The 25,034-nt window shown below is 49.4% G+C and overlaps 2 protein-coding genes across 9 annotated transcripts; one reads left to right on the top strand and one right to left on the bottom strand.

Annotated features, from left to right (window-relative positions):
- Positions 1-124: 124 nt before the first annotated feature.
- On the bottom strand, positions 125-25,034 carry fbxo38 (F-box protein 38). Of its 8 annotated transcripts, none has more exons than XM_088604681.1 (24): positions 24,907-25,034; positions 23,231-23,353; positions 22,187-22,300; positions 20,731-20,981; positions 19,926-20,059; positions 19,297-19,460; positions 18,619-18,784; positions 17,844-17,981; positions 17,316-17,453; positions 17,096-17,189; positions 15,925-16,055; positions 15,648-15,818; positions 15,061-15,203; positions 14,214-14,418; positions 13,319-13,450; positions 9,851-10,021; positions 8,115-8,735; positions 7,904-8,004; positions 7,356-7,458; positions 6,258-6,424; positions 5,621-5,766; positions 4,438-4,541; positions 3,747-3,860; positions 125-3,278 (listed from the first exon to the last, which is right to left on the bottom strand). In XM_088604681.1, the coding sequence occupies exons 4-24, from the start codon at positions 20,859-20,861 to the stop codon at positions 3,100-3,102; spliced, it is 3,453 nt and encodes a 1,150-aa protein (XP_088460807.1). In that variant the 5' UTR covers positions 20,862-20,981; positions 22,187-22,300; positions 23,231-23,353; positions 24,907-25,034; the 3' UTR covers positions 125-3,099. The 8 variants fall into 8 exon arrangements, with proteins under 8 accessions (XP_088460807.1, XP_088460808.1, XP_088460810.1 ...); XM_088604682.1 differs by lacking the exon at positions 24,907-25,034 and adding an exon at positions 22,869-22,938 and having other exon boundaries at positions 23,231-24,890; XM_088604684.1 differs by lacking the exon at positions 23,231-23,353 and having other exon boundaries at positions 24,907-25,014.
- LOC148650662 (uncharacterized) lies at positions 10,027-11,451 on the top strand (the record flags this gene model as incomplete). Its single annotated transcript, XM_088604915.1, has 1 exon — positions 10,027-11,451. A coding segment is annotated over one exon (1,425 nt), but the record flags the coding sequence as incomplete, so codon positions are not given.

Raw genomic sequence — 25,034 nt, 5'->3', positions numbered from 1 at the left:
GTCACCTTGGGCAGTACAATCCAGGGCACCAGTTTTCTAGTAAGCAAAAGACTTTTTGATCTGGGCGTAAAACGTAACCCATCAGAACTGCAACTACTTGGATCCACAAAAAGACTACTGGGAGTTTTTCACTGTAAATATTTATTACTTTAAGAAATAACACATACAACATGAAGTAGAAATAAATATATATATGTGAATACAAAACATTGAAGAGGTTTAGATTTCCTACAGTCTGGTCAAAATCAAATTTGTATTGTGTAGATACAAAAATGAATTTTGTATAACAAAGTAAAGACAAAAGAATAAAAAGCCATTGGCTTCAAGAAAAACTACACATCACACAACTTCTCAAGAAGATTCGAATTCATCCCCCCCCCTCCCAAAAAAAAGAGCAGATTTCTTACCAACGCAAGACATTTTCCGTTCTTGCTCATACAATACTTTGCCCGTCACAGTCGTCGCCTGGAACAACACTTTTTCAAGCTCGTGTCGGGGCCATGGAGGAGCGAGGCTACAGCCTGAAAAGAGCAGCTCCAGTGCTGTAACTTTTCAGACACTGATGGATAATGACTTCTTCCAGCCTTGCTGTCCCAGGTCCTGTTTTTCTGCAGCCAAGACGCTGAGCTTACCCAGAGACATTTACACTGATTTGTGTGGCAGGACGTGGGGCTGCTCTATTGTAGGTGCTGGACGGGGCCAGCATCCAGGTACCTTTGAACAGGCTTACATGGACAGCATTTGCTTATCATCTGACTGACTAGGTTTCTCCTTCCTTTCCCAAACCAGCTTTTTGCTCTGGGAAACCTCAAGTGCTTTTTCGGTAAAAATAACCGATACAAGCCAAAAGTTCACACCTGCAGACCGGCGCTCCTGTCTGGAAAGGCCATTTTGGCGCAAGCTGACTTGATTTGTTAGGTTCATAACTCTTGGGGAAAAGTCAGCTCTGCCACTGATAATTCTGCTCATTGGCAGAGCAGGAAAATTATCATCTAGTTCAGCTGAAAAAGGTATTGCATTACACATAGTGTACAATCCATCCTATAGCAGTAGACATTTTCCCTGCACTTAGCAGCCCCACAGGAGGACAAATGTACACAAGATATTGGGCTTGAAAGACTGATCTCATTTTCAGGATGAAACTTGACAACTTCACATCGAAAAAGAGAAAAAGGCACCAGGGTCAAACATACCCATTTCCTGGGTGCATAGGATAACAGTGAAATGCCTGACTCTTTTGGGGCTTTAATTAACTAAAATTGCTTTTTTAAAATAACAAACATCCTGGATAAATCCACAAACGTCCTCTTAGTGTATCTTATCTGTACAGTTTTCCTGTACACATGTTTCTGAAGAAATCCATTCGGCCTGGGGTAGTGCATCTGCCAGCACGCTGACGTTTTTCAGGGGCAGCGGAAGGAACAGTAAAAAAAAACAAGCATTGAGAAGCTACAAAGATTTATTCTGACGGCTTTTAAATTTTATTTCAACAGCACCCTTAGCTTTTTGATGAAAGTCTTCTACTTCAAGTGTGTCATTTGTAATTTATATTCTAGTCAGAGCCTCATACACAAAATGTGCACAAAATCATGCTCTCGTTGCTCACTGAGTACTTGCGCATCTACCCGAGGGTCGGAGCTGAGCAGGAGTAAGAGTTTCATCCGTGCCGAGGACCCTTAAAAAAACTGCTTTGTATTTCTTAATGGATCTCCTTAGAAGTGCAACAAAAGCAACAAAAAAAACTAAAAGCTTGCAGTTGAGAATCATTCCAATTTGTTCAGATTCCTATTCAAAAACAATAAGAAGAGAGATCGGAGATCTCCTTTACGCACACAGAGGGGCATTTCCATGTCGAGACTGCATGCCTGATGTGCTCTTAATGAGAAAGAGACGCATTCGGAAACAAAGCCAGCCATGCTCAATTAAAATGGGTTCAATTAAAGAGGAAAAAAAAAGATGCATAAAAGATGCCTGATAATGGACTGCATTTTTTTTCTATTTTATTTCGGAAGGAGAACCTGTGAGAGAAATTTAGAAACGAAAAAAAAAAATGATGCAAGAAAGCGGGCATTAGGTTTTTTATCATAAATCTTTTTTCTGGACTTGCTGCGTTTCTAGCGGAACGAACAAGACTGGCTTACAGCAGAGACGTGCGTCCTGCCCCACTGCTCACACTGCAGGAGAGAAACACTAACTAAAAACGCGGAGAGAGTTTAAAACAAAAGAAAACAACGACATAAAATTCAAGCTGATCTCATCAAACGCAGAAAGCAGATCTAAGGACACTTCTAGGCAAGTGCTGCTCCCATGCTTGTGTTGGACTGTGAGCACCAGAGGTAGCAGGTCAGGAAGCGATGCCACTCTGGAATAAGGGCTTTTTACCGTGGTAGCATCAAACTCCTGGATATGCCAAAGGAAGCAAACAACTCCTCGCCAAATATAAAGCGAATTGCAATGCTCTTCACAAAGCATTAAGAGCAGCAGCACCAATATTGGATGGAGATGCGTTGCCCTGTACTTGAAACGCCCACAAAGTTTTCTCTTTTTATTTTGTCTTTCTGTGTTTTTCCACCCTGTCCTACATTTCTGCTCGGTTCAAGTCCCTGGGGTGCTCTCTCTCTCTCTCTCTCCCCCCCCCCCCCTTCATTTTTGCGGCATGAGACGCCGACGTCAAAACATGAACTCCATGGGCTCAGTGCAAGCTGGTACGCAGAGAAAGCCGTAAAATCATCCTTAATCCGACTCTGGTATGGGCAGCCAATCATTGCAAATGAGGGCTCTTGAACACCAACTACTTAGGGTAAAAAAGCAAATGTAGGCTGTTCTAATGTGAATGAATACATATGTGGGTAGGAATCTCCTTTTAGTTAGGTTATGCTTTTATAGCCGCTGGGGATCATGGGGGGGAAAAAAAATGTCATTTGTCCTTGTCCACAGCCATCACAAGTTGCCAAACCTGAGGCTCCCCTTGGGCTCTGTGGTCTGTGGTCGAGTTAGAAAAAGGGGGGGCGACCCCCCCCTGTCTTCCTCACTCTCTGGCCGGATCCCTGCCGGGGCAGCGGGAGACCTCGTGGGAGAATCGTTCCCAGGCTTCCCGGCTCAGATGTAGTCGTCCTCGACCGGCTCCCCCCGGACGTCGCAGTAGTGAATGAAGATGGCCACCACCCTCTGGAAGACCCCGCGCCTGGTCTGCCGGAGCTCAGAGATCTCCTCCCCGATCGTCTCCATGCAGATGTCCGCCGACAGCTGGCCCTTCCGTCGAGGAGCATAGATCGTGGCTACAGAAACGACAGTGGCGGGGGGGGGGGGAGGGGGGGTCAGGGCAGAATGGGAGCAGCAAGGTCCCCCTCGCTCAGACTGGTGTGTCCTACTTTTCGTGCACCTTCTGTGCAAACTGCAGGCCAGTTTCTGTGACAAGACTACAAACGGGGGAAACGAAGGGGCAGTGCCGCACAAAGCTGCATATAAAGCAGTCAGGGTTAAAAGGAAGGAGCAATGCCATGGGAAAAATTAACTACTTCTGTCTTTTACAGCTTGAGTCTTTTACAAATCAGCTTCCTGACTGTGGCACAGAAAACGGCCCTGTGTTTATTTATCCTTCACTCTCTTACGACGAGGCCGAGCTACCGCACACTGGTGTCTGCTCGTTTTTGAGCTTCGTATTGCACCTCATGCACAAACACTGAGGGCCGCTCATTCCAACAACGAGGGTCGGGAATCTCTTTTCCCTTTAGTTCCGTACTCACTGTTCTCGTCGTCTTCAAAGTCGTAGCGTGCGTAGCTGTTGGGCTCTGCGGTGCGTAGGGATCGCAGCCATGGGAAATCGGTGATCATAGAATAAGGGGCGCCATCTACTACACCTGGAGAGAGAGAGATGACGTCAGGGAAACTAGATGTGGCACCCTGCTTGAGAAAAAGATATGGATGATACTTAGCTGTGGTGAACAAAACCGCTCAGACTTCCAAAAGAAAACCACATTCAAAGTTGTGAAACATATCTTCATTTAAACTCCAGAACTGGGTATCCCTGTTCTAATGATCACGGACGACCAGTGTGTCTGTATGGTTTTCCAGGCCTCCCTAAAGAACCTGCAGAGCCGGGAGAAGTTAAATTGGTCCTTTTAAGCCAATAAACCGCTGGTGTTGCCCACTAACACCCAAGTTGGAATGAAAACCTGGAGGCACACTGGCCTTCTAGGACCAGGATTGGTTACTCTTGCCTTACAATTTCCATAGCAGTTATGATTTGGCTGCTTTCTAATTTGGGAACCCAGCACAGACTAATTCATTGACAGACCAATGATTCTTAGGAACCAAACACTATTATGTAAGGCATAGTGCTGACTATACTAAAAGTAGAGGCCAAGAATTGCTATGCAGCAAATACAGCTAAACCATCACCTATTCACATTTTTTTTAATGGCCAAAGGTCCTCACCCTCTAAAGTGTAGATATCCCGGCCCCATGGGTAGTTTGGGTACCTCTTCACATCCTCTTCTGTCCTGGTGGCTTCTGGGAAAAACTCATACTTGATGAGCTCTCTGTCAACAGCACACACAGTTTCTTAATGCCTTCACTAACCAAGGATTACTGATCGTTTTGACTCCAGGTTGCGTCCATTCGAAAGTGCAGGAGTCCTACTGGAATACCGACAAGCTAAGTCTTAACATTTTGTTCCTTTGCAAGTTTAAGTTAGATCTGTAAGAGTTTATAAGAAAGCAATGGGCTAGATCAGCAACATCAACTGCGACAGAAGGGCGACATCTACTGGTAGCACCAATCTTCTTCTGCAGATAACTACTGTGATTTACTCACTATTTACCTATTACTGTTATTAACACATAAGACTAATGAAAATAAGTTACACAAAAAACAAAGTAATTCGATAATTACAAGACTAAAAAAAGGATGAGATAATGAGATCAGAATAATTTTAGTCATAAAGTTGCTTTTCTGGCCTAGTTCACATTTTAAGTTGGATTAAATTTATTGGGATGTATGATTACAGAGTGCAATAAAACTAACAATTACAACCTAATATAGAAAACCAAGTACAAGTCTTGCCACCAAGAGGCAAAAAAGATATTGCTGTTCTGCAATCACTCCATAGAAGAGCATTCAGATAAATAGCAGGGCACAAGAGAACGTCCAACACTGATAGTCTGAAGGAACTGAGGTCTTTCACTATTGAACAGAGACCAATCAGGAGACGTTATTCAAGTACTCAGAAATCTCAAAGGCACCGGCAAGATACCCGCAGGGACTTCTTTAATCAACAGTGAAACAAACACCAGAGGACACAAGTGAAAACCACAGGGGCGTGTCATTAAAAGTGAGAACGGTAGGCACTTCTTTAACCTTTAAATGGCACTTCTTTAAACAAAGGATTGTGGGAATGTGGAAAAGGCTGCTCGAGCCAGTTTACTGATGGCGATGCCTTGGCAGGATGCGATCCTTCGATCAGTTAGAAAACTGAAAGCCAAAAAAGGATAGCCTCCTCTCATCTGTAAACATTATGTTCTTGTTCGTCAAGAAGAACCATCAAAAACGATGACACCTTTCTTATGTTATTCTGTTCTTGTACGAAAGGAGTCTGGAAGGGGAAGGGCGAGGCACTCACTGGTTGATATTGGCGATGGTGTCCATCCAGCTGCGGACCCGCACCTTGTTCCTGACGTTGGGCGGGTTGCTGAACTCGTGGATGATACAGATGTGGTAGGGGTAGGGCCCGCTGAAGATCTTCCTCTCCAGGGTCAGGGAGTCCACCTAGCGGGACAGGGTGGTCAAACGAAAACTCTTTCTCTCTCAGCTGCCCCCCCTTTGAAAGGCAAACTTGCAGCGCTGGACGTCTTTCCATTTGAGCCGTTCGGCTCCAAAGGAATCTTGAATCTTTTCACAACACCCCCCTTTTAGAGAAAATGCCTTGAGACTTAGCAGTCTGCATGGAGAACGCTTTGTTTAGCCTTATCACTGTAAATACTTAAAGCTCACTAGGTGTGTGTGGCACGCAGTAAAGATTTTTACATTTGACACGTTTACGCCCATGCTTTTCTCCAAAGCGACAACGTTTGCACCCGATTATGCAGCTGGGTGTTCTAGCGGAGCAATCTGGTGCAAAAGCACGACAAGGGCATGACAGCCGCGTCGCGCCAGGGATTCGAACCCACACCCTTCCCCTGAAGGGCCCAGAGCCCCGAGCACTGCTCTGCGCTGCTGCTCAGCCGTTCGGCTGGGTTACCTCCGACACACGGGCCTACCTGCTGCATGGGCCGCATGTAAATGATGCGGTTCCTCTCGGGGGGCATGCGCAGGATCTGGTCCAGGACCTGCTCCATGTTGAGCTTCTTGCACTGGGCGTAGTCGAAGCGGTTCACGATGGGGGCGCTCTCCACCTTCAGGTGCTTCAGCACCCGGCACCTGGTGGCTGGAGGAGGAGAGAGCCCGAGCGTGCGAGAGGTGAGACGGGCCGTCTGGCCCCCCAGCGAATTAACCCCCAGCCCATCCCCGCCTGCAACAAGGGAGGCAATGAAGGAAACGCAGCGATTTCCTAACCTGGCTCAAGGAGGGAGCTGCGTCACTAGGCACAGGCTGAAAAGGAACAAGTACAGGTTTATTCCATGCTGAAAAGAACAGAAAAGAAACACAATGTTTCGCCTGTGAAGATGCCTTGCACACCCAAAGAAGGCCCCCACAGCCGAAACAGTTTCCTTTCTTCTCTTTTCAGCATGGAATAAACCTTCATTTGTTCCTTAATTTGTGTAACCCCGGTGTCCTGGCCAAATTTCCAATTGGCCCTTACTAATCATGGCCTCCTAATAATCCCCCTCTATGAATTGGCTACATTACTCTGCTCTCCTCCCCACTGATAGCTGATGTGTGGTGAGCGTTCTGGCGCACTATGGCTGCCGTCGCACCATCCAGGTGGATGCTGCACATTGGTGGTGGTGGAGGGGAGTCCCCATTACCTGTAAAGCGCTTTGAGTGGAGTGTCCAGAAAAGCGCTATATAAGTGTAAGCAATTATTATTATTATTATTATTATTAATTTCCTAACCTGACCTAGTTGGACTTTGACCGGCTAAATTCAGCAAGCTAGACCTATTTAAGAAACGAGGAGCACCTGCCATGCTGGTATTGTTCAGTTTTTCCCACACGCTTGCACATAAATGTTTTGTTTTTTTACGCAAGCGCCTGCATCTGGCCTTCCCAATGCAAAAGAGAATGGCTCGAGGTATTGCCGTGTTTGTGTGCGCACTGTTTTGTGCCTGGTCCTTCAACAAGTCCTGCAACGTTTTCAGGGGCTGTGCTCCACGTTCCATTGGAAAAAAGACAGAGGTAAAACAAAAGAACACTCACCATGAATAAACATCATTTTGGGGCACTCTTTCAGCACCAGGTCAGTGATTCCACAGTTTGTTAGTGTGATTCCTACAAGATTTTTGGATTTCAGGGTCAGCACCTACAAACCAATAGAATGCTCTTAATTTACGTTCAGTTTAAAAAGACAGTGAAGATACCACTTATCAGACGAGCTTACTTCGTATTAATAGGTAATGTCACAGAATGTATCAGTTGTAGGATTTAAGTTCTCTTATTTACTTTCCACCCATCACCCATTAACCTTTGATGTGTTAATTCATATACAGCCAAATTAAGGGAAAAGGCATCTGGACAGAAGATTTCTTTTTCTCTCCAAAGAAGACAGAACTATGACAGACCCCCGTGCACGTAAAAAAAAAAAAGGCACTTGAATTTGAGGTTTCCTGTAATCAAGCCCTTAAGCACAGGTCCTGATGTGTACGTCCATTCACAAATCACCCCTCCATTATCCAGTTAGGGATAGCTGGATAATGGACAAGCTGTGAGGAGAGAGGGCTGTGTCTACAGTGAGCAGCCGTACCGACCTGCACATGGTCATCCTCAGTGACGGGGTCGCTGGTGCTCGTCGACTTGTCCGCCATCCGTTTCCTCTTCACTGCTGGGCGGGGTTTTGGCTTGGAGAGTTCTGCGAGTCAAGAGGCGCGGTAGTTCACAGGCAGAAAAAAACGCTCACTGCCTTCAGAGAATCAGGCACTGACGCGACGCATTCAAACACCCGAACCGCGCGGCGCTTACCCGACTCGGAGACCAGAGGGACGCAGGACTGCCTGCTGCTGGCCCGCGTGACCGGCCGCCGGTGACCCCCCTCCCTGGCTCTGCTGTCCCGCGGCCCAGTATGACTGCCATCCTCAGAGGAACTGGAGCTCCCACCCGTCCTCTCCCGGCCATCGGCCTGCGGCTCCAACACACACCGGGTCCTGGCGGGGGCCTCGGAGCCTGCCTCCCCCGGCCCCGAGGGGGGCGCCCCGGGGTTCGGCCCCGCTTTCCTGGGCGTGGCGGCCCCTGTGTCCGGGCCTCGGGGCCGCGGCGGCGGCGGCGGCAGCTGGGAGGCGGGCCTGGCCCTCGCCTCCGCCGCAGGACGGGTCCTGCTGCAGGTGCAGCGCGTGCGCACCGCCCCCTCGCTGCCGGCCGCCCCCGCCCCCGCCCCCTCTTCCCTGCTGGAGTCGTCCCTCCAGCGGATGGAGCAGACGCAGCCCCCGGCCGCGCAGCCCGAGCCCCGCGCCGCCCCGCGCTCCGGCGTCTCGCTGGCCGCCTTCATGTCGGCCTTGATCTGCTCGCTGGTGACCTGGCAGCCCTTCTCGCAGCGCGGCTCCTGGGGGGGCGGCCCGCGCCGGCGCAGAGGGGTCTTCCCTTTACCTGGGGGGGGACACGCCCACAGAGCCATGAGCTTGTAGCAGGTACAGCTTCTTCAGGAGCTGCAGTCAAGCATTTGAAAAATCTCAAAGCTGGATCTGTAAAACACATGTAGTAAGAAGCCTATATGGCTTGCCACATACATATAAACTAATAATAATTAAGAGTTCCTTCCACTCAAAGCACCCACCTGGATGAGATCCAGTACACTCCCCACACAGGAGGAGGAGAGCAGAGTGGGGAAGCCAGTTCAGAGATGGGGGATTATCAGGAGGCCATGATGGGTAAAGGCCAGGGGGAAATTTCATCCAGGGTTCACCCCAGGGTATACCGGGGTAACACACCTACTCTTTTTTAGAAACCGCCTCGGGATTTTCAAATGATGACAGAGTCGGGACCTCGGTTTTACGTCTCATCCGGAGGACGGCGCCTGTTTACAGTGTAGTGTCCCCGTCACTATACTGGGGCTTAAGGACCCATAAACTACACAAATAAATTCACCAGTGTCCTGCGAAAGGCAAACAAGACAACCAAGGGTGTCAAAGCAACCACTGGCCTGTCAGTGGATTCTGGGAATCAGCTGTGGGTAAGTGTGAGGAGCGCAGGGACTGGGATGCGATCCCGATTGCTGGCAGGCTCCGAGCACGCACACTGAAACTCCCAAGACAGAACAGAGCTCTCCTGTGACGATGAGCCACAGAGAATTTCCAACAGTACCAGTGAGGACAGCAGACCTGTTCTGCCCCTCCCAGGATTCGATCCCAGTCACTATTCAGGGTTTGGGCCCAGAGCGCCATTGTCTTGCCAGTGGAGGACTCCACCGATTTACATTTCCAGACTGCAGAGGGGGGTGACCTTACATTTATGCCTTACATTAGTAGCAGCTGCATTTCAAGTTAAAACCTGTCATAAATAAAAAGTCAAACTCTTAAAATATTTTTACACTTGACTGAGGACGAAATTCTATTCTGGTAGCCGTAACAATTTCAATAACATAGCAGAAGCAGCTGGCAAAAGGAAATCTTGCATCTCTGCAGGAAGGAATTATTAATGTGATTTGATCATTAATTTGACACAAGACAACGTCTGATGTGCGCCTGACTACTGTGAAGACTCACTGCTGTGCCCAACTGGCTCCTCTGTGTCCATGATCTTCTCTCCATCCTCCTGGTACCCAGGTTCGAGAGGGGTGGGTGCTGCCATCCGGTCCCCTTCCTCCTCGTCCTCACTGTCCGAGTCGAAAACCACGATGGGTGGCTTTTTTACGGCCGGCTGCACTCCACTGGGACCTGTGAGAGAGAAAAGGAGAGAAAAAGAGTCAAAACAGCCCAAGTGGGCCAAACCCCCAGCCGATGAGTCAAAACAGCCCAAGTGGGCCAGACCCCCAGCAAAAGAGTCAAAACAGCCCAAGTGGGCCAGACCCCCAGCAAAAGAGTCAAAACAGCCCAAGTGGGCCAGACCCCCAGCCGATGAGTCAAAACAGCCCAAGTGGGCCAGACCCCCAGCAAAAGAGTCAAAACAGCCCAAGTGGGCCAGACCCCCAGCCAAAGAGTCAAAACAGCCCAAGTGGGCCAGACCCCCAGCCGATGAGTCAAAACAGCCCAAGTGGGCCAGACCCCCAGCAAAAGAGTCAAAACAGCCCAAGTGGGCCAGACCCCCAGCAAAAGAGTCAAAACAGCCCAAGTGGGCCAGACCCCCAGCCGATGAGTCAAAACAGCCCAAGTGGGCCAGACCCCCAGCAAAAGAGTCAAAACAGCCCAAGTGGGCCAGACCCCCAGCAAAAGAGTCAAAACAGCCCAAGTGGGCCAGACCCCCAGCCGATGAGTCAAAACAGCCCAAGTGGGCCAGACCCCCAGCAAAAGAGTCAAAACAGCCCAAGTGGGCCAGACCCCCAGCAAAAGAGTCAAAACAGCCCAAGTGGGCCAGACCCCCAGCCGATGAGTCAAAACAGCCCAAGCGGGCCAGACCCCCAGCAAAAGAGTCAAAACAGCCCAAGTGGGCCAGACCCCCAGCCGATGAGTCAAAGCCCAAGCGGGCCAGACCCCCAGCAAAAGAGTCAAAACAGCCCAAGTGGGCCAGACCCCCAGCAAAAGAGTCAAAACAGCCCAAGTGGGCCAGACCCCCAGCCGATGAGTCAAAACAGCCCAAGTGGGCCAGACCCCCAGCAAAAGAGTCAAAACAGCCCAAGTGGGCCAGACCCCCAGCCGATGAGTCAAAACAGCCCAAGTGGGCCAGACCCCCAGCAAAAGAGTCAAAACAGCCCAAGCGGGCCAGACCCCCAGCAAAAGAGTCAAAACAGCCCAAGTGGGCCAGACCCCCAGCAAAAGAGTCAAAACAGCCCAAGCGGGCCAGACCCCCAGCAAAAGAGTCAAAACAGCCCAAGCGGGCCAGACCCCCAGCAAAAGAGTCAAAACAGCCCAAGTGGGCCAGACCCCCAGCAAAAGAGTCAAAACAGCCCAAGCAGGCCAGACCCCCAGCAAAAGAGTCAAAACAGCCCAAGTGGGCCAGACCCCCAGCCGATGAGTCAAAACAGCCCAAGTGGGCCAGACCCCCAGCCGATGAGTCAAAACAGCCCAAGCGGGCCAGACCCCCAGCAAAAGAGTCAAAACAGCCCAAGTGGGCCAGACCCCCAGCCGATGAGTCAAAACAGCCCAAGCGGGCCAGACCCCCAGCAAAAGAGTCAAAACAGCCCAAGTGGGCCAGACCCCCCAGCCGATGAGTCAAAACAGCCCAAGCGGGCCAGACCCCCAGCAAAAGAGTCAAAACAGCCCAAGTGGGCCAGACCCCCAGCCGATGAGTCAAAACAGCCCAAGCGGGCCAGACCCCCAGCAAAAGAGTCAAAACAGCCCAAGTGGGCCAGACCCCCAGCAAAAGAGTCAAAACAGCCCAAGCGGGCCAGACCCCCAGCAAAAGAGTCAAAACAGCCCAAGTGGGCCAGACCCCCAGCCGATGAGTCAAAACAGCCCAAGTGGGCCAGACCCCCAGCCGATGAGTCAAAACAGCCCAAGTGGGCCAGACCCCCAGCCGATGAGTCAAAACAGCCCAAGTGGGCCAGACCCCCAGCCGATGAGTCAAAACAGCCCAAGTGGGCCAGACCCCCAGCAAAAGAGTCAAAACAGCCCAAGTGGGCCAGACCCCCCAGCCGATGAGTCAAAACAGCCCAAGCGGGCCAGACCCCCAGCAAAAGAGTCAAAACAGCCCAAGCGGGCCAGACCCCCAGCCGATGAGTCAAAACAGCCCAAGCGGGCCAGACCCCCAGCAAAAGAGTCAAAACAGCCCAAGCGGGCCAGACCCCCAGCAAAAGAGTCAAAACAGCCCAAGTGGGCCAGACCCCCAGCAAAAGAGTCAAAACAGCCCAAGTGGGCCAGACCCCCAGCAAAAGAGTCAAAACAGCCCAAGTGGGCCAGACCCCCAGCCGATGAGTCAAAACAGCCCAAGTGGGCCAGACCCCCAGCAAAAGAGTCAAAACAGCCCAAGTGGGCCAGGCCCCCAGCAAAAGAGTCAAAACAGCCCAAGTGGGCCAGACCCCCAGCCGATGAGTCAAAACAGCCCAAGTGGGCCAGACCCCCAGCAAAAGAGTCAAAACAGCCCAAGTGGGCCAGACCCCCAGCAAAAGAGTCAAAACAGCCCAAGTGGGCCAGACCCCCAGCCGATGAGTCAAAACAGCCCAAGCGGGCCAGACCCCCAGCAAAAGAGTCAAAACAGCCCAAGTGGGCCAGACCCCCAGCCGATGAGTCAAAACAGCCCAAGTGGGCCAGACCCCCAGCAAAAGAGTCAAAACAGCCCAAGCGGGCCAGACCCCCAGCAAAAGAGTCAAAACAGCCCAAGTGGGCCAGACCCCCAGCCGATGAGTCAAAACAGCCCAAGCGGGCCAGACCCCCAGCCGATGAGTCAAAACAGCCCAAGTGGGCCAGACCCCCAGCCGATGAGTCAAAACAGCCCAAGCGGGCCAGACCCCCAGCAAAAGAGTCAAAACAGCCCAAGTGGGCCAGACCCCCAGCCGATGAGTCAAAACAGCCCAAGTGGGCCAGACCCCCAGCAAAAGAGTCAAAACAGCCCAAGTGGGCCAGACCCCCAGCAAAAGAGTCAAAACAGCCCAAGTGGGCCAGACCCCCAGCCGATGAGTCAAAACAGCCCAAGTGGGCCAGACCCCCAGCAAAAGAGTCAAAACAGCCCAAGTGGGCCAGACCCCCAGCCGATGAGTCAAAACAGCCCAAGTGGGCCAGACCCCCAGCAAAAGAGTCAAAACAGCCCAAGTGGGCCAGACCCCCAGCAAAAGAGTCAAAACAGCCCAAGTGGGCCAGACCCCCAGCCGATGAGTCAAAACAGCCCAAGTGGGCCAGACCCCCAGCAAAAGAGTCAAAACAGCCCAAGTGGGCCAGACCCCCAGCAAAAGAGTCAAAACAGCCCAAGTGGGCCAGACCCCCAGCAAAAGAGTCAAAACAGCCCAAGTGGGCCAGACCCCCAGCTGATGAGTCAAAACAGCCCAAGTGGGCCAGACCCCCAGCCGATGAGTCAAAACAGCCCAAGCGGGCCAGACCCCCAGCAAAAGAGTCAAAACAGCCCAAGCATCATGGGAACAGTACCTGCTTGTTCTTCGTCAGCCTCCACTGCTTTGACCGCGTGGCTGGGCCCAGGAGGCTCCTCCGGCTCGACCAGCACAATCCCAGCTTCGGCGTCCATGTTGTCCTGCGCCACCTCCTCCGCATCATTGATGTCTGTGCCCAGATGAGAACAAGCAGAGAAATCCCGAGTCAGCCGTCACACAGAGATCTACAGAAGAATCACACTCAACTGCACCAGTAACATGAACTGCGTGCTGTAGACTTTGATGCACTAAAAGGACCAGTGATTCTCCTGTCCCAGACAAAACTGCCTTTTCCACCCTACCCTAAAATATTCTGATGGTCGGAACAGGTACTTGTCCAACAATTAAAAAAAAACAAAATCGACAGAGTAGAATGGTTGAGAGACGCGTAAAAGAAAACTTCTGAATGACGGCATGTGACATTTACTGCGAGCCTGGTCCCTGCACAGAGGATGCGAAAAGAAGAGTGGAACACAAAGTTAAACACATCGGACACACACAGAGTCGGCAAGGTGAAGCTCCAGCTCGAGAAGAGCTAGCAGCTAAGAAAGTGTACTTATTTAAGCATTTCTGTTCTTTACGCATTTCTGTTTTTTTCTTTTAGAAAGGACGGCTCACACAATAAATACCTCTTCGAAAGAAACTGTTTCCCTAACCTTTCCGTCAATAGCTTTCTCGTAATAATAAAATCAGCAGGAGAGGAAAACAGTTTCTCCTTGAGAAGCCAGCCCTACCCATAACGCCTCCCTGGTTCTCTTCAAGACGTGGAAATTAAAAAAGCAGCAGCGGAAGGGGAATGTTTCTTGCACATGAATGACCGACAGTCCTGGCCAGGCACTGCCGTGGTAGTGTGCGTCAGAATTGGCGTTACAGCCCGATAGCGCCTGCCGTACCTCCAGCGTTAATCCGCTGCTCGGGGACGGCCCTCTCCGCTGCCCCCGCGTCCTCCCCGTTCTCGTTGCGGTGCGGGGGGGCGTTGGCGTTGTTGTTGTTCTGATGGTTGTTGTTGTCGTTGTCGTTGTTGGAGTTCTGGTTGCTGACGAGAGCGGAGGACACGCCGATCCCTGTGCCCGCACTCAGGCCCACACGGGCACAGCCCTGCCGGAGACGACGAGGACAACCGGCGTGAAAGGAAAGCGCGAGGCGACATCATACGGGGATTCACGGCTTCAAGATCCCCGGCCTCTCCGCCGGTTCAACCTCTTCATTTCAACCCAGTGGTTCCCGAACCGGGTGCTGGTGACCCACACACTGCAAGGTTTCATTCCACCCCTCCTTCATCAGATCATTGAAGCCTTGACTGATCCAAGACGTCGCTTCATTGGAATATCTGCTTTGTGTTTTTAGCCGCAGAGCCGGAAAAAAAAACAGTCAACGCCGATCTTATTATTAAGCCAACGAAGGGTTTGATTGTGCCACAGGGGGCTCGGCTGGAACCAAATCCAGCAGGTGTGGGGGTGTCACCAGGACCAGAATTGAGGACCACTGGGCTCAACCTTTTTCTCGACAGCTTCAAAGCCGTCACCTTCAGAAGCTGAGAAGATCGTGATCAGGCGGGTTTGAATGAGCTGAAGGGGTGGTCACTGGTGGGAGTGTGTGGACCCCTGTTCACCCCGACGAACAGGGGTGAACGCAATATTAAAAAACGACTTCACCCGCGTTGTGCAAATGCACGTGAACCCGCCTGGAAACGCCCAGCCTTTCTGGCCGCCTAGAAAGCGGACAAGGGGAGAAGCCTACCTTGGGAGGCTCTCTAAACATCTGGTCCAGGGAGATGAACTCCAGACTGGGCAGCAACTCGACGAACTGGCTGAAAGACTCCAGCTTGATGGCGTGGCAACGCACTAGAGTAAGGTCCACCAGTCGGCTCCAGCGGGAGTGATCTGAGGGGACAACACAAACATATGTGATGACACCAAGGAGGACGCCTGCCTGGACCTAGCTGTGCCCCCACCATGTTGAATTACATTTGATCTTACATGAGATTAAGGAACATGTTAACGCGATTCATAAGTAAAACAGTAACCATGGAAGAAACATTTTTTAATATTCCTTATTTTGTTTTATATACGTGTTTTTTTCTACTTGATTCATCTGTCTACTGACTCATGGCCGTGCAAGGAGACTTGCATATTAAAATCAAGCTTTGTTCTGCTATCCAGATGCAGCTACACACATGCATGCATTAATGCTTTACGTAAGTTCACATAAATATCCTACAGAGCGCATCCCAGCTCACAGAGCACCATGCCCAAGAGAAAGACCCCTAAGAGAGAGGATTCCAGTACTGGGAAGCTACTGGAATCCAGTAGGGTGAGTAGGAATACCTGTGATCCAATTGTGAGGGTTGTGGAGATGAGGACAGTTGTAGATGACAAGATACTTGATGGAGGAGAAGACTTCATTGACGGCTTTCATTCCTATGTCAGTGATGATGCCTGGGTTCTCAATAACATCTGCCAAGCCATACTTCACCAGGTCAGAATGGCTCATTTTACCTGCAAGTGAATAAAAAGAGGCCAACTATAGACATTTTCTGCCCTCTGCAGCCAATGTATCGGATCGTATATCGTCCAGAGGCGGCATCCAAGAACAAGCACTTACACTGCAACAAGAATTCGTCAACGTAGCCAAGGTGCAATGTTTCAAACTGGGGGAACTCCAGTTCTGCCATTTTCAGTGCAGAGAACACCCCATCTTTGGTTAAGGAAGGCTGGATTCGAACTTCATGCAGCCTGAAAGACAGATATCGGGGGTCTTTTCAGATTTCATCCAATGAAATCTATTTTAGTGTTGAGACAGATAACTAATAGGTGTCCCGTATTGTTTCCATATGTAATTGTGATAGGGAACCTGGTTACTCAGAGAGCAAAAAAAACAATATATCATTCACGATAAACTGCGAATGACTGTGTACCACAGGAATCCGTATAAGGACCGCTGCTCTAGGTTGTGCCACATTGAGTAAATTAGTGAAGCTACAATGCCAAAATAGGAGGAGTACCAAACACTGCAGAAGCTGCAATAGAAATTTAAAAGAATTAGACAGAATTCAGGACTGGGCAGAGTGTTACATACAGGAAGCAAACACAAACACTGAGCTTGAAGAATTCACTGATAGAAAAAGACGTGGGGGCGTTTTTGTAGACTATCATTTTCATCTCCTAGACCGGGAAAGCAATATAAAGATGGAAAAAAAAAGGCAAATTAAAATGTATAATTAAAATGACGGAATGGAATTAAAATTAATTAGAACGTTATGTTAGTGAAGAACTCATTTGAAATAGTCTACGATTATAGTATTACCTACTAGTGACCAAAAGAGCTACAGTAGACGGGGAAAATGTTCTAGGTGCCTTCACCATCGAGATTCAATGAACTACAACGTCATATATGAGGGAAGCTGTGTATGTGCAACAAGGTGTGGTGTCCGGTATCCCTAGGACTCTTAACAGGGACCATCACCTTGGCTCCAGTGCACAAGATTGCAGGGGGAGACAAAAAACCACACACAAGGGAACTGTTCTCACACTAAGATCAGGCAACACCACATGGGCAGCGTCAGCTGGCTCACACTAACGGGATGTTGTTGTTTTTTTGAAGCGCAAGGAACTTGGAAAGGCAAACTGAGTGGGGGGGGGGTGGGAGGGGGGGAATGTTCTTATGTAAAAAAAAAGACAATGTTTGAAAAGCGTTGAACGTGCAGAGGAAAAAAAGACCTACCGAAGCCGAGACGGGACTCACCCTCACCCCTATCCCTCCACAGCGTCCTCACCTGCGAGCCGCGGTGATGATGAGGTAGCCCAGGTCAACCTCTAGTGCATTCTTGCAGGCACCAAACACAATAGTGTGCAAATTGCGAAACCCCCCTGGAACAGAACGCTGTGGTAAGTCCAGGCGACACAAGGGAAAGCTCCCCTGTATGTTGGGTTGGCGTCAGCTTTAACTTATACCACAAGAAGCCCCCTCTGGGTCCCGCCCGCTCACTCCCTTACCTGACCTCCAGCTGTCCTCCACCACGTGCTGGATCAGCCCCCCCAGAAAGGGCACCCTCACCAGCTCCAGCTGCTCCAGGTTCCTCGCCGACGCCAGGCCCGTCACCAGAGGCACGTACTTCAGCGAGTTTGTGGGACCTGCGAGCACATCATCGCGGGACAAATCATGCCAGGAACCGGACATCACGGAGACGTCAGGACCTAACGAAGGTCATCTCCTGACTCGTCATGCTCGCCAAAGTAACAGCAGTTCACATATCTAAGACAAGGCTCATTCAGTCTGCAGGATTTTACCAGGGTGCATCTACAGCACGGTTTGGTTTTGTCACACAAAACCCTTCTTGGAAGCACCTACTATTTCCCTTCCAGAAAATAAACTCGATACTACTTTATTACATTTTGAAATTCCCCGATCAAACCTCTTTTGAAAGCTGATGTTTACAGACCTCTAAGGCTCTGTTGTGGTCCCTATGAATTCAGATCCAGAGATACACGGGGACGCTTAAAGAGAGCAGCAGTGAGAGGCACCTGCACAGTTCCTCATGACGAAGGTGCGCAGGCTGACGCAGAGGAAGTCTTTGAAAGGCTGGGGCTTTGTGAGACGGACCCACTTCAGGTAGAGATGCCTCAGCATGGAGATGCAGGGGATCTCTGGAACGTTAACACCTGCAGGGCAAAAGCACACAACACGCTGTTAGCTGCGTATATCAGTGCTCTAGACACGAACGCAGTTTCGGATCAGTTTACTCATTTTTATGCCCGCTGACTCGGCAACGCACAGCGGAGTAGAAAAACACTGATGCAAAACCCCATGCAAAAAAATCAACGCACCTTCCTCTTGAGCTAATCTTTAAAACGCTGTTAATAGATGACCAGACTTGTTTTGCCATTACTGCTCTCACGGGTTTTATTGGAACTGTAGCATCTACTTTCGCTCTGGTGTAGAGGTTTTCTTCACAAATTTGAAGCCTTTGTTTTTGGCACTTTTTCCAAGGCAGTACTTTTGAGAATATTCTCATTTTAACGTCTTGCCGTGTTGCGTCTATTGTATGCACACGCTGTACAGTAAGAACTCAACACAGCACTCAAAACAGGACATACAATTTAGAGGAAACAATATTTTGAGATTTTCTGCGTGGGACTTCACCGGACGAGAACTAGAAGACGAGATTCACGGACTGTAGCCTATCTTAAAGGCCATGAAAAAGGTACTTGCAAAACCAGTGAGCTGTGACTAAAAAAAAAAAGTCAGACCAGGTCAATAACCCTCCCATTTCCAGTCAAGCCCTCCCACTTTACATACCAACAAGGTGCAGGGTCTGGATTTTGGCCGCGACGGGAATAGTGAGCTTGTTTTCAGGGGGGATGGGAAAAGCCCCATTCCGGTTGCGAAACTTCCCCAGGATGTGAACTTGAGGCATGTAGTTCCAGATGGCCTCCACCAGCTCCAGGTGAGACGTTTCTACTCCCTGGTAAGAGAACGGGACACACTCGCACTGTGAAACGACCGGGATCACTCTTATATCACTCTATGGGAAAACAGCATGCAGGATATTCTCAAGAACGATAGATGAATAGGCGACGCAGAGACTCATAAGGCATCACCAAAAGACGTTAATGAGTCTGAAACGGCTCACTAAATCCAGCCCTTGAAAGTTTGTATCTATTTTTTTGTTCTAGACTGCTGTTTAATTATTGAACATATTACACAAATTATGTGTTTATAACTAGTTTTAAATGATTGTGGAATTACGTCATCGTGTACGTTACTGGCCAAGATTGACACTTTTCCAGAACCCTGACTTTTGCTGGAATATCACACATGACCGAACCGAATCACCACCAACTCTTGGGAGGGGAGGACTTTCCATAGATCTCCTGAACCTGCGAGTGGACTGGCTGCCCATTCTCCATGGCAACTCCCTGAGCCAGGCACACAGAAGTGACGATCCGGGGCCCCACACCAGCTCCCCTGGCTCACCAGCAGGTTGGGACAGGCCTGCAGGGCCTCCAGGACTCCCGGGATGCTGAAGGCCTCGTGCCCTCGGACTCTTCGCCGCTCCAGGTATCGGGGGTGCAGCCCATACAGCTGCTCCAGGTCTGGCATCTTCTTCAGCAGCATCATGAAGCTGGAGTCCGTAAACCCTACCGAACCACATCGGCCATCAGAACAGACCGGCCGCCGCCTTCCTCAACACCCCTCAGACTCTTTAGGCTTCAAAATGTCTTTTTAAAATATTATTTGTTCTTTCTTCTGTGCAGCTTTGCAGTACAAACTCCTGATAAAACCCAAGAAACCCCAACCTTTTTAAAAAAAAACTGAAACCTGACAAAAAGAAATGTCATCGTTTCCAAGACTCTAAAGTCTTGGAAATAACATTTGGTTTATTTTTCATTGCTTATTAAAGAATTTTAGACATGATTGTCTTATACTTTTTACCAGTGATGGGTTACAACTCCAGAAGAGCCAGGTTTACATTCACAGTAGAGCTGTTAAACACTAGCATGTTTTAAGCCTTTGACAGGCCTATTGCTGCTTATAGTGACTAGAACGTCCAAGTAGGCACTGGCAGCACTTGTGGGTGAAGCATGAAAACTCTCACTGCCTACCTGAAGGCATGTACTCCCACCAGCGCCCAGCGCACAGGTCAACCACCTTGACCACACGCAGGTACAGGGTCACGGCCTCCCGCAGTTTCCGAGACAGGCACTCCATACACATGATGTCCTGCATTGGCAGGTACCTGCGCAGAGAGAAGAACGCGGCATGACACCACCTCCCTGAAGACATTCCCAGTTCCATTCGACCCTGCTTCAATTACAGCCCTCTAATAAGTCTGTACTGTACAACCCCCTTAAAAAAAAGAACCGATTAATGATCGCAGTGCATAGATTTTGCAAGTTCTCTTCTACATAAAAAGGCAAAAAATGAACAGAGGATGTAGGGAAAAGATGTTAAAGGAGAACTGCAATGCTATTTGTGTCTTTCGGAGTTAGAAAGAATCCAATCCAATAGAAATATCGCTCTTGATGGTCCTGCTGACAAGTTTAACTCTACATGCAGAACATTTTGGAACATTTCTCTGGTGAAATATCTCCTGCACAATCTGTACTAATTCCCTCATACACCACATTAGTCATGACGATCGCTAGTGAGCAGGAAGGGCCGCGATTAATCTCGCCATTTGTGCTCTCGCCCGTGGGGAGACCAGAGGTGTACGACAACGCGGCGACCTGCGGCGTTCTCGCAAAAACCCCGATGTTGTGCTCAATTCGGAATTTGTCGAATCTTCCACCAATAACGTCAACGCGTGTATTCTGTTGCCAATTATTGAATAACCGGTCTGAGAAATTGGGACCGCCGTTCTCCTTCAAAAGGTACTGTGGCTTTCTGAAGCGCAGACGCGGGGCTGACCGGAAGATGTGGCAGAGCACTTCGTGCGAGAGCTCGTTGATGTAGTCCTTGGGCTCCTGCTGCCGGAGGGGGTCGGCCGCCGGTCCTCCCGAGTTCAGCGTCCTGGTGGATTTCCGCCGGGGCCCCATCATGGCAGGGGCAGCGAGCGGCTCACCCAAGGACAGCGAGCGGAAAGCCGAGCGGACTTTTGTCCGGGGGGGGTGGGGGCGGGTGTGCGCTCACCAATGCGCACTGTTCCACGGGCGTCCGAACTGTAAAAGAAGAGGGTTTACAAACGATGACGATGTTTACTCAACGAGACGAAGATCCTGAATAAATCCAGCTCATTGAACAAACAGATCCCCAAAAAGCTGCAATTAAAGCTGGAGAAGCTTGACGTTTTTGTACTAATCACTGTATTCCCCAAAGGCTGATTCTGAATAACAGAACAGTATGATACACTTGGAGCTGTAGACGACTGTGCATCACAACCGTGCATCGCTGAATTACACTGAGAAACAAACTCCAGTGGATACGCGCAGCAAGCCAAATCCAATGACCGTCAATCACACGTCATCACAGTCAGACTCAAGTGTAGTCAGTAAATCTTGTTGACATTCACTAAGAAGCCCATTGCTCCTCTTCAATCATCGCTAGTTTTTCAGGCACCAGTTCTGGAACTTCACTGAAAAAAAAAACTATCTTCCCGAAACAGTGACATATCTCCACAGCTGGTGATGTTAGGTGCTCCAGACCCCCCAGCTAGCACTCATCTTAATTTAAAGAAGTTAACTACTTTTTCAGCAGCTCTCTATTTAAAGTATATCTTAACTGTATGAGTAATTTTGTTCCAGTGTCAAATTAAGTTCCTTCTTAATTCCCGGTAAAACACTGCCTGCAAAGCATGAGGGCTGGTGCAGACAGAAACAGTATCCCAAGGGAGAATGAGCAGTGCTCGGCACTATTACTGAACAAGAAGACTCCAGACTTTTGACCCATATTCCTGGACTGCAGTAGCATAATCGATCGTTTTGTTTTCAATGGTGCTGTTCAAACACTTTGCCACAGTGCGAAAACAAACCCCACCCCAGTGGAAAGACTGAAAAGTCTGGGGTCCCCCTCCCCCCAACCCAGCTGAGCTCTGCCACATAACTGAAACCTTCACTAACCTAACAGATGGGTTGATGATCTGAACTCTTTTTTTTTTAGCTCCTAAGGGTGCTAGAGGATGCCCTTTAACTACTGGGGTTTTCAAAAGTTACTTAAGGGGAAAAGAAATCTTGAAAATCAAACGATGTTTGGTCAATTACAAATTTAAGTCAAGGACTTGGCTGCAGTTGTATTTTTTGTCTATTTAGACAAATTGTTTTATTTGGTGTTTTTTTTACAATCGTCATGATGTCACATACACATTAATGAGTAAAAAACAAAACATACATCACAATTTAACCGCATATTTTTATTAAATAATATTCACCTTTATTTTACATTTCATGCAATCCAGGAGCACAGAAAAATGTTTCCACTGTCATTTGTGGCAAAAAGGGTGGGTAGTTCTGCAGCACTATTTAAAACATCCTCTATGAGCCCCCTTTGAAAAAGACAATAAAAACACAAAAACACTCAGCATACAGAACATGATTTGTTTGGCAAAGTAGTACAAGTCAGCATGAACTGAAAAAGCATGTGTCAGAAACTAAGTCTAGATATTTTATGAATGTACTCAAGAGCGTCAATCCAGCACAGGCATTATTCAAAATTCTATTCACGTTTTGAAGGTTCATGCTCTGTCTGTGTCAGTGACAAACTTACAAAGGCCTTGTAAAAACAAGCTCACAATGCCCAACAAGAAAATATGGTATCAAACACAACAGCATTCTGCCACTTCTGATCAAAATGCACCAACGGAGCCATAAAAATGATCCTTAATGGCAAATTTATCTCCATCACTTAGTTTCATGTAACCACGCAAAACAAGTTCTACATCTTTCAGTACAGTTTGCTGCTCCACAATGCTGCAGCTTTGCTACATGACACCCTGAGCAACTGTGCTTAACTACAGCATCTCCCAACTTCCATTCCAGCCTCCTGTCACAAAATCTGCACATTGGCTCTCCACAGTCAAAAGCAACTGCAGCTGGCTCCGAATTTATTCCTACCCCCACAGCACGCAGCTCAGAGCTGGCCTTAGGAAATGATGCAAGTGCACATTCAGTGTTTATTGCAGAACTGTGGGGGGGAAAAAAAAACAACAACTTTCAGTTCAGTAGTGGATATCGCCAAACCATATCTGTCCACAGTGACTGGGTATTTTTCTAAAGATACAATGTCCAGATTTATTTACCTTCTGCAAATGGCAAAAATAAACGTCACACTGTGCTGCTCAGTGGACACCCAGTAGTTTCTCAAAGATTCTGGAAATCTCCCAGTCAGTCGTTATAAAAAGAGGCAGCACACAGAAAGACTCAGTATAATTAACGACGAGGAGGGTCAGAGAATTCTCAGACACAAGGCTACTGACCTCCTGAAGCTGGACATCCCAGGTTTTTAGCGTTCGAAGCTAGTGGAGCTGCAGACGTCCTGCAGGGAGGACAGGTCAGGGATTCCTGCTGAGAAGAGCCTGCACACACTGACAGGGTCTCCCCTGTTAGCACAGAGGAAGGCAGATCAATGGAGCACAAATAATTCCAGACACTGCAGGTTTGGACAAATATGCCAATAGACTGAATACATTTGCGTTTTGTGGTACCCACTACTGACAGCCTTACAAATCTTTGTGCTTTAATTCATGCAACAAAGACATACTCAATGCACACTTCCATTTTTCCCTGATACGAGCAGACGGGCCGGTGAAATGAGTACCCTAGCAACTGGCTTCAAAGTGAGTTAGTACAGCAACACACCTTCTCCCAGAGCACAAAATATTTTTCAGGCAAATTATAACGCGGTTTTTTTTTGCCCCATACGTTGCAATCTATTTATTGTTTGAGAAAGTGCAGTGGTGTTACCGCGAAGGAACCCAAGTTGCTCGAGTCACTAGAAATGGGGTGAAGATATGGAACACTTCCGGTTACAGAACACAAGCAGGCCCGTTTATTCAGTGAACGGTACCTACCTCATACAATATCAACATCCGCATTGCATCTGCTGACAATCCCATAACTCAGGCCCAAAACGCACGAATTCGAGGGTTCACACAAACAAAAGACCACCGAGGACCAGACGAAAACCCCGCACTGACCCATGAAAGTAACATTCTGCACATCCTGACTGGTCCAGCTCCGGACAGGAGCCGGTTACGCCTGCTGTCGTGAGATGCACAGATGCTTCCGAGTGGGTTTGTACAATTACGGCCCCAGCTTCGGTTTCCGAAACTCACACGGCGTCGGCATCTGTGACGAACTGGACTACAAAAACACTCCCACACACGCAGCATACGGAGACCTTTAAAAAACAAAACAAAACCGAGCACCGAAAACACTCATTCATTCACCCCAACAAAACGCGCAAAGGGCGTTCGCCGTCTCTACAGTTATGGGTCAGTCTGAATCCTGGCCCATCATAAAATGTTACAGGGCTCCGCTTCTGGTTTCGGACTTTGAAATCGCTACCCGGTAATGGCCTTCCTGCGGGCGTCTGTTTTGTTTTGAGCGGTGTTGAACCTCCAGGCTGCGCCGCTTTGAGAAAACTCCAATCCGTGTCAACAGCCGGGCCTCCGCATTTGTGCACCACAACAAGCCCCGGGCCCAGCGGCTCCCACACAGCCGCACGTAGGTTTGAAAACCAAACCCAGCAACAACCCAAACGCCATCGCTCTGCTTGGCGTTTTCTCCAGCCGGTACGGGCTGCAAGCACGCCACCACAGCACTAAGCAGCTCGACATACGCTCAGAGCCGCCATTTCACAGCCTGGGGGGTAACGACAGGCAAGACTCCTTTAGGTTTATTCACTGTCAAACACGGCAAGAGCAGGCTAACACAAGGAGAGACTCGTAGTACGGGGCTGGATGGACAGAACTCCCCTCCCTCTACCAGAGCAGCAAATAAATCAGGCCTCTCATCCGGCAACTGCGCTGGAGGACCGAGCTGTAATCCTCCGTGCAGGTGTTCAGAGGCGGCCCAGGCTAGCCCCGCTACTTGGGCTTCCGCACCAACCCGAACTGAAAAAGGAAAGGTAAGAACGGGGTCCTCAACTCACTGTGCTGCTGCTGCTGCTTCTGCGTCTCTCTCTCTCTCCCTCCAGCCGACCCGACTCACCGATGCACATCCGCCATACTTTCGCCTCGCCCCGCCCCCCTGCCCTCTACGTCACCGCGACCTCCGCCG

This window comes from Lepisosteus platostomus, chromosome 13 (genome assembly GCF_059453375.1).
Source record: "Lepisosteus platostomus isolate fLepPlt1 chromosome 13, fLepPlt1.hap1, whole genome shotgun sequence".
In the NCBI taxonomy this organism is placed as follows: Eukaryota; Metazoa; Chordata; class Actinopteri; order Semionotiformes; family Lepisosteidae; genus Lepisosteus; species Lepisosteus platostomus.
Note: the sequence above shows the minus strand (reverse complement) of the source record. Positions and strands in the feature narration are given on the sequence as shown.

Excerpts from the sequence above, each read along its gene's own strand:
- fbxo38 (XM_088604681.1), bottom strand. The coding sequence starts at position 20,861 with ATGATGGGGCCCCGGCGGAAATCCACCAGGACGCTGAACTCGGGAGGA. Across the intron at positions 17,454-17,843 it reads CGTCATGAGGAACTGTGCAG|GTCCCACAAACTCGCTGAAG; the intron begins GTGCCTCTCACT and ends ATGTGCTCGCAG. Across the intron at positions 16,056-17,095 it reads ATCATCACCGCGGCTCGCAG|GCTGCATGAAGTTCGAATCC; the intron begins GTGAGGACGCTG and ends TCTGTCTTTCAG.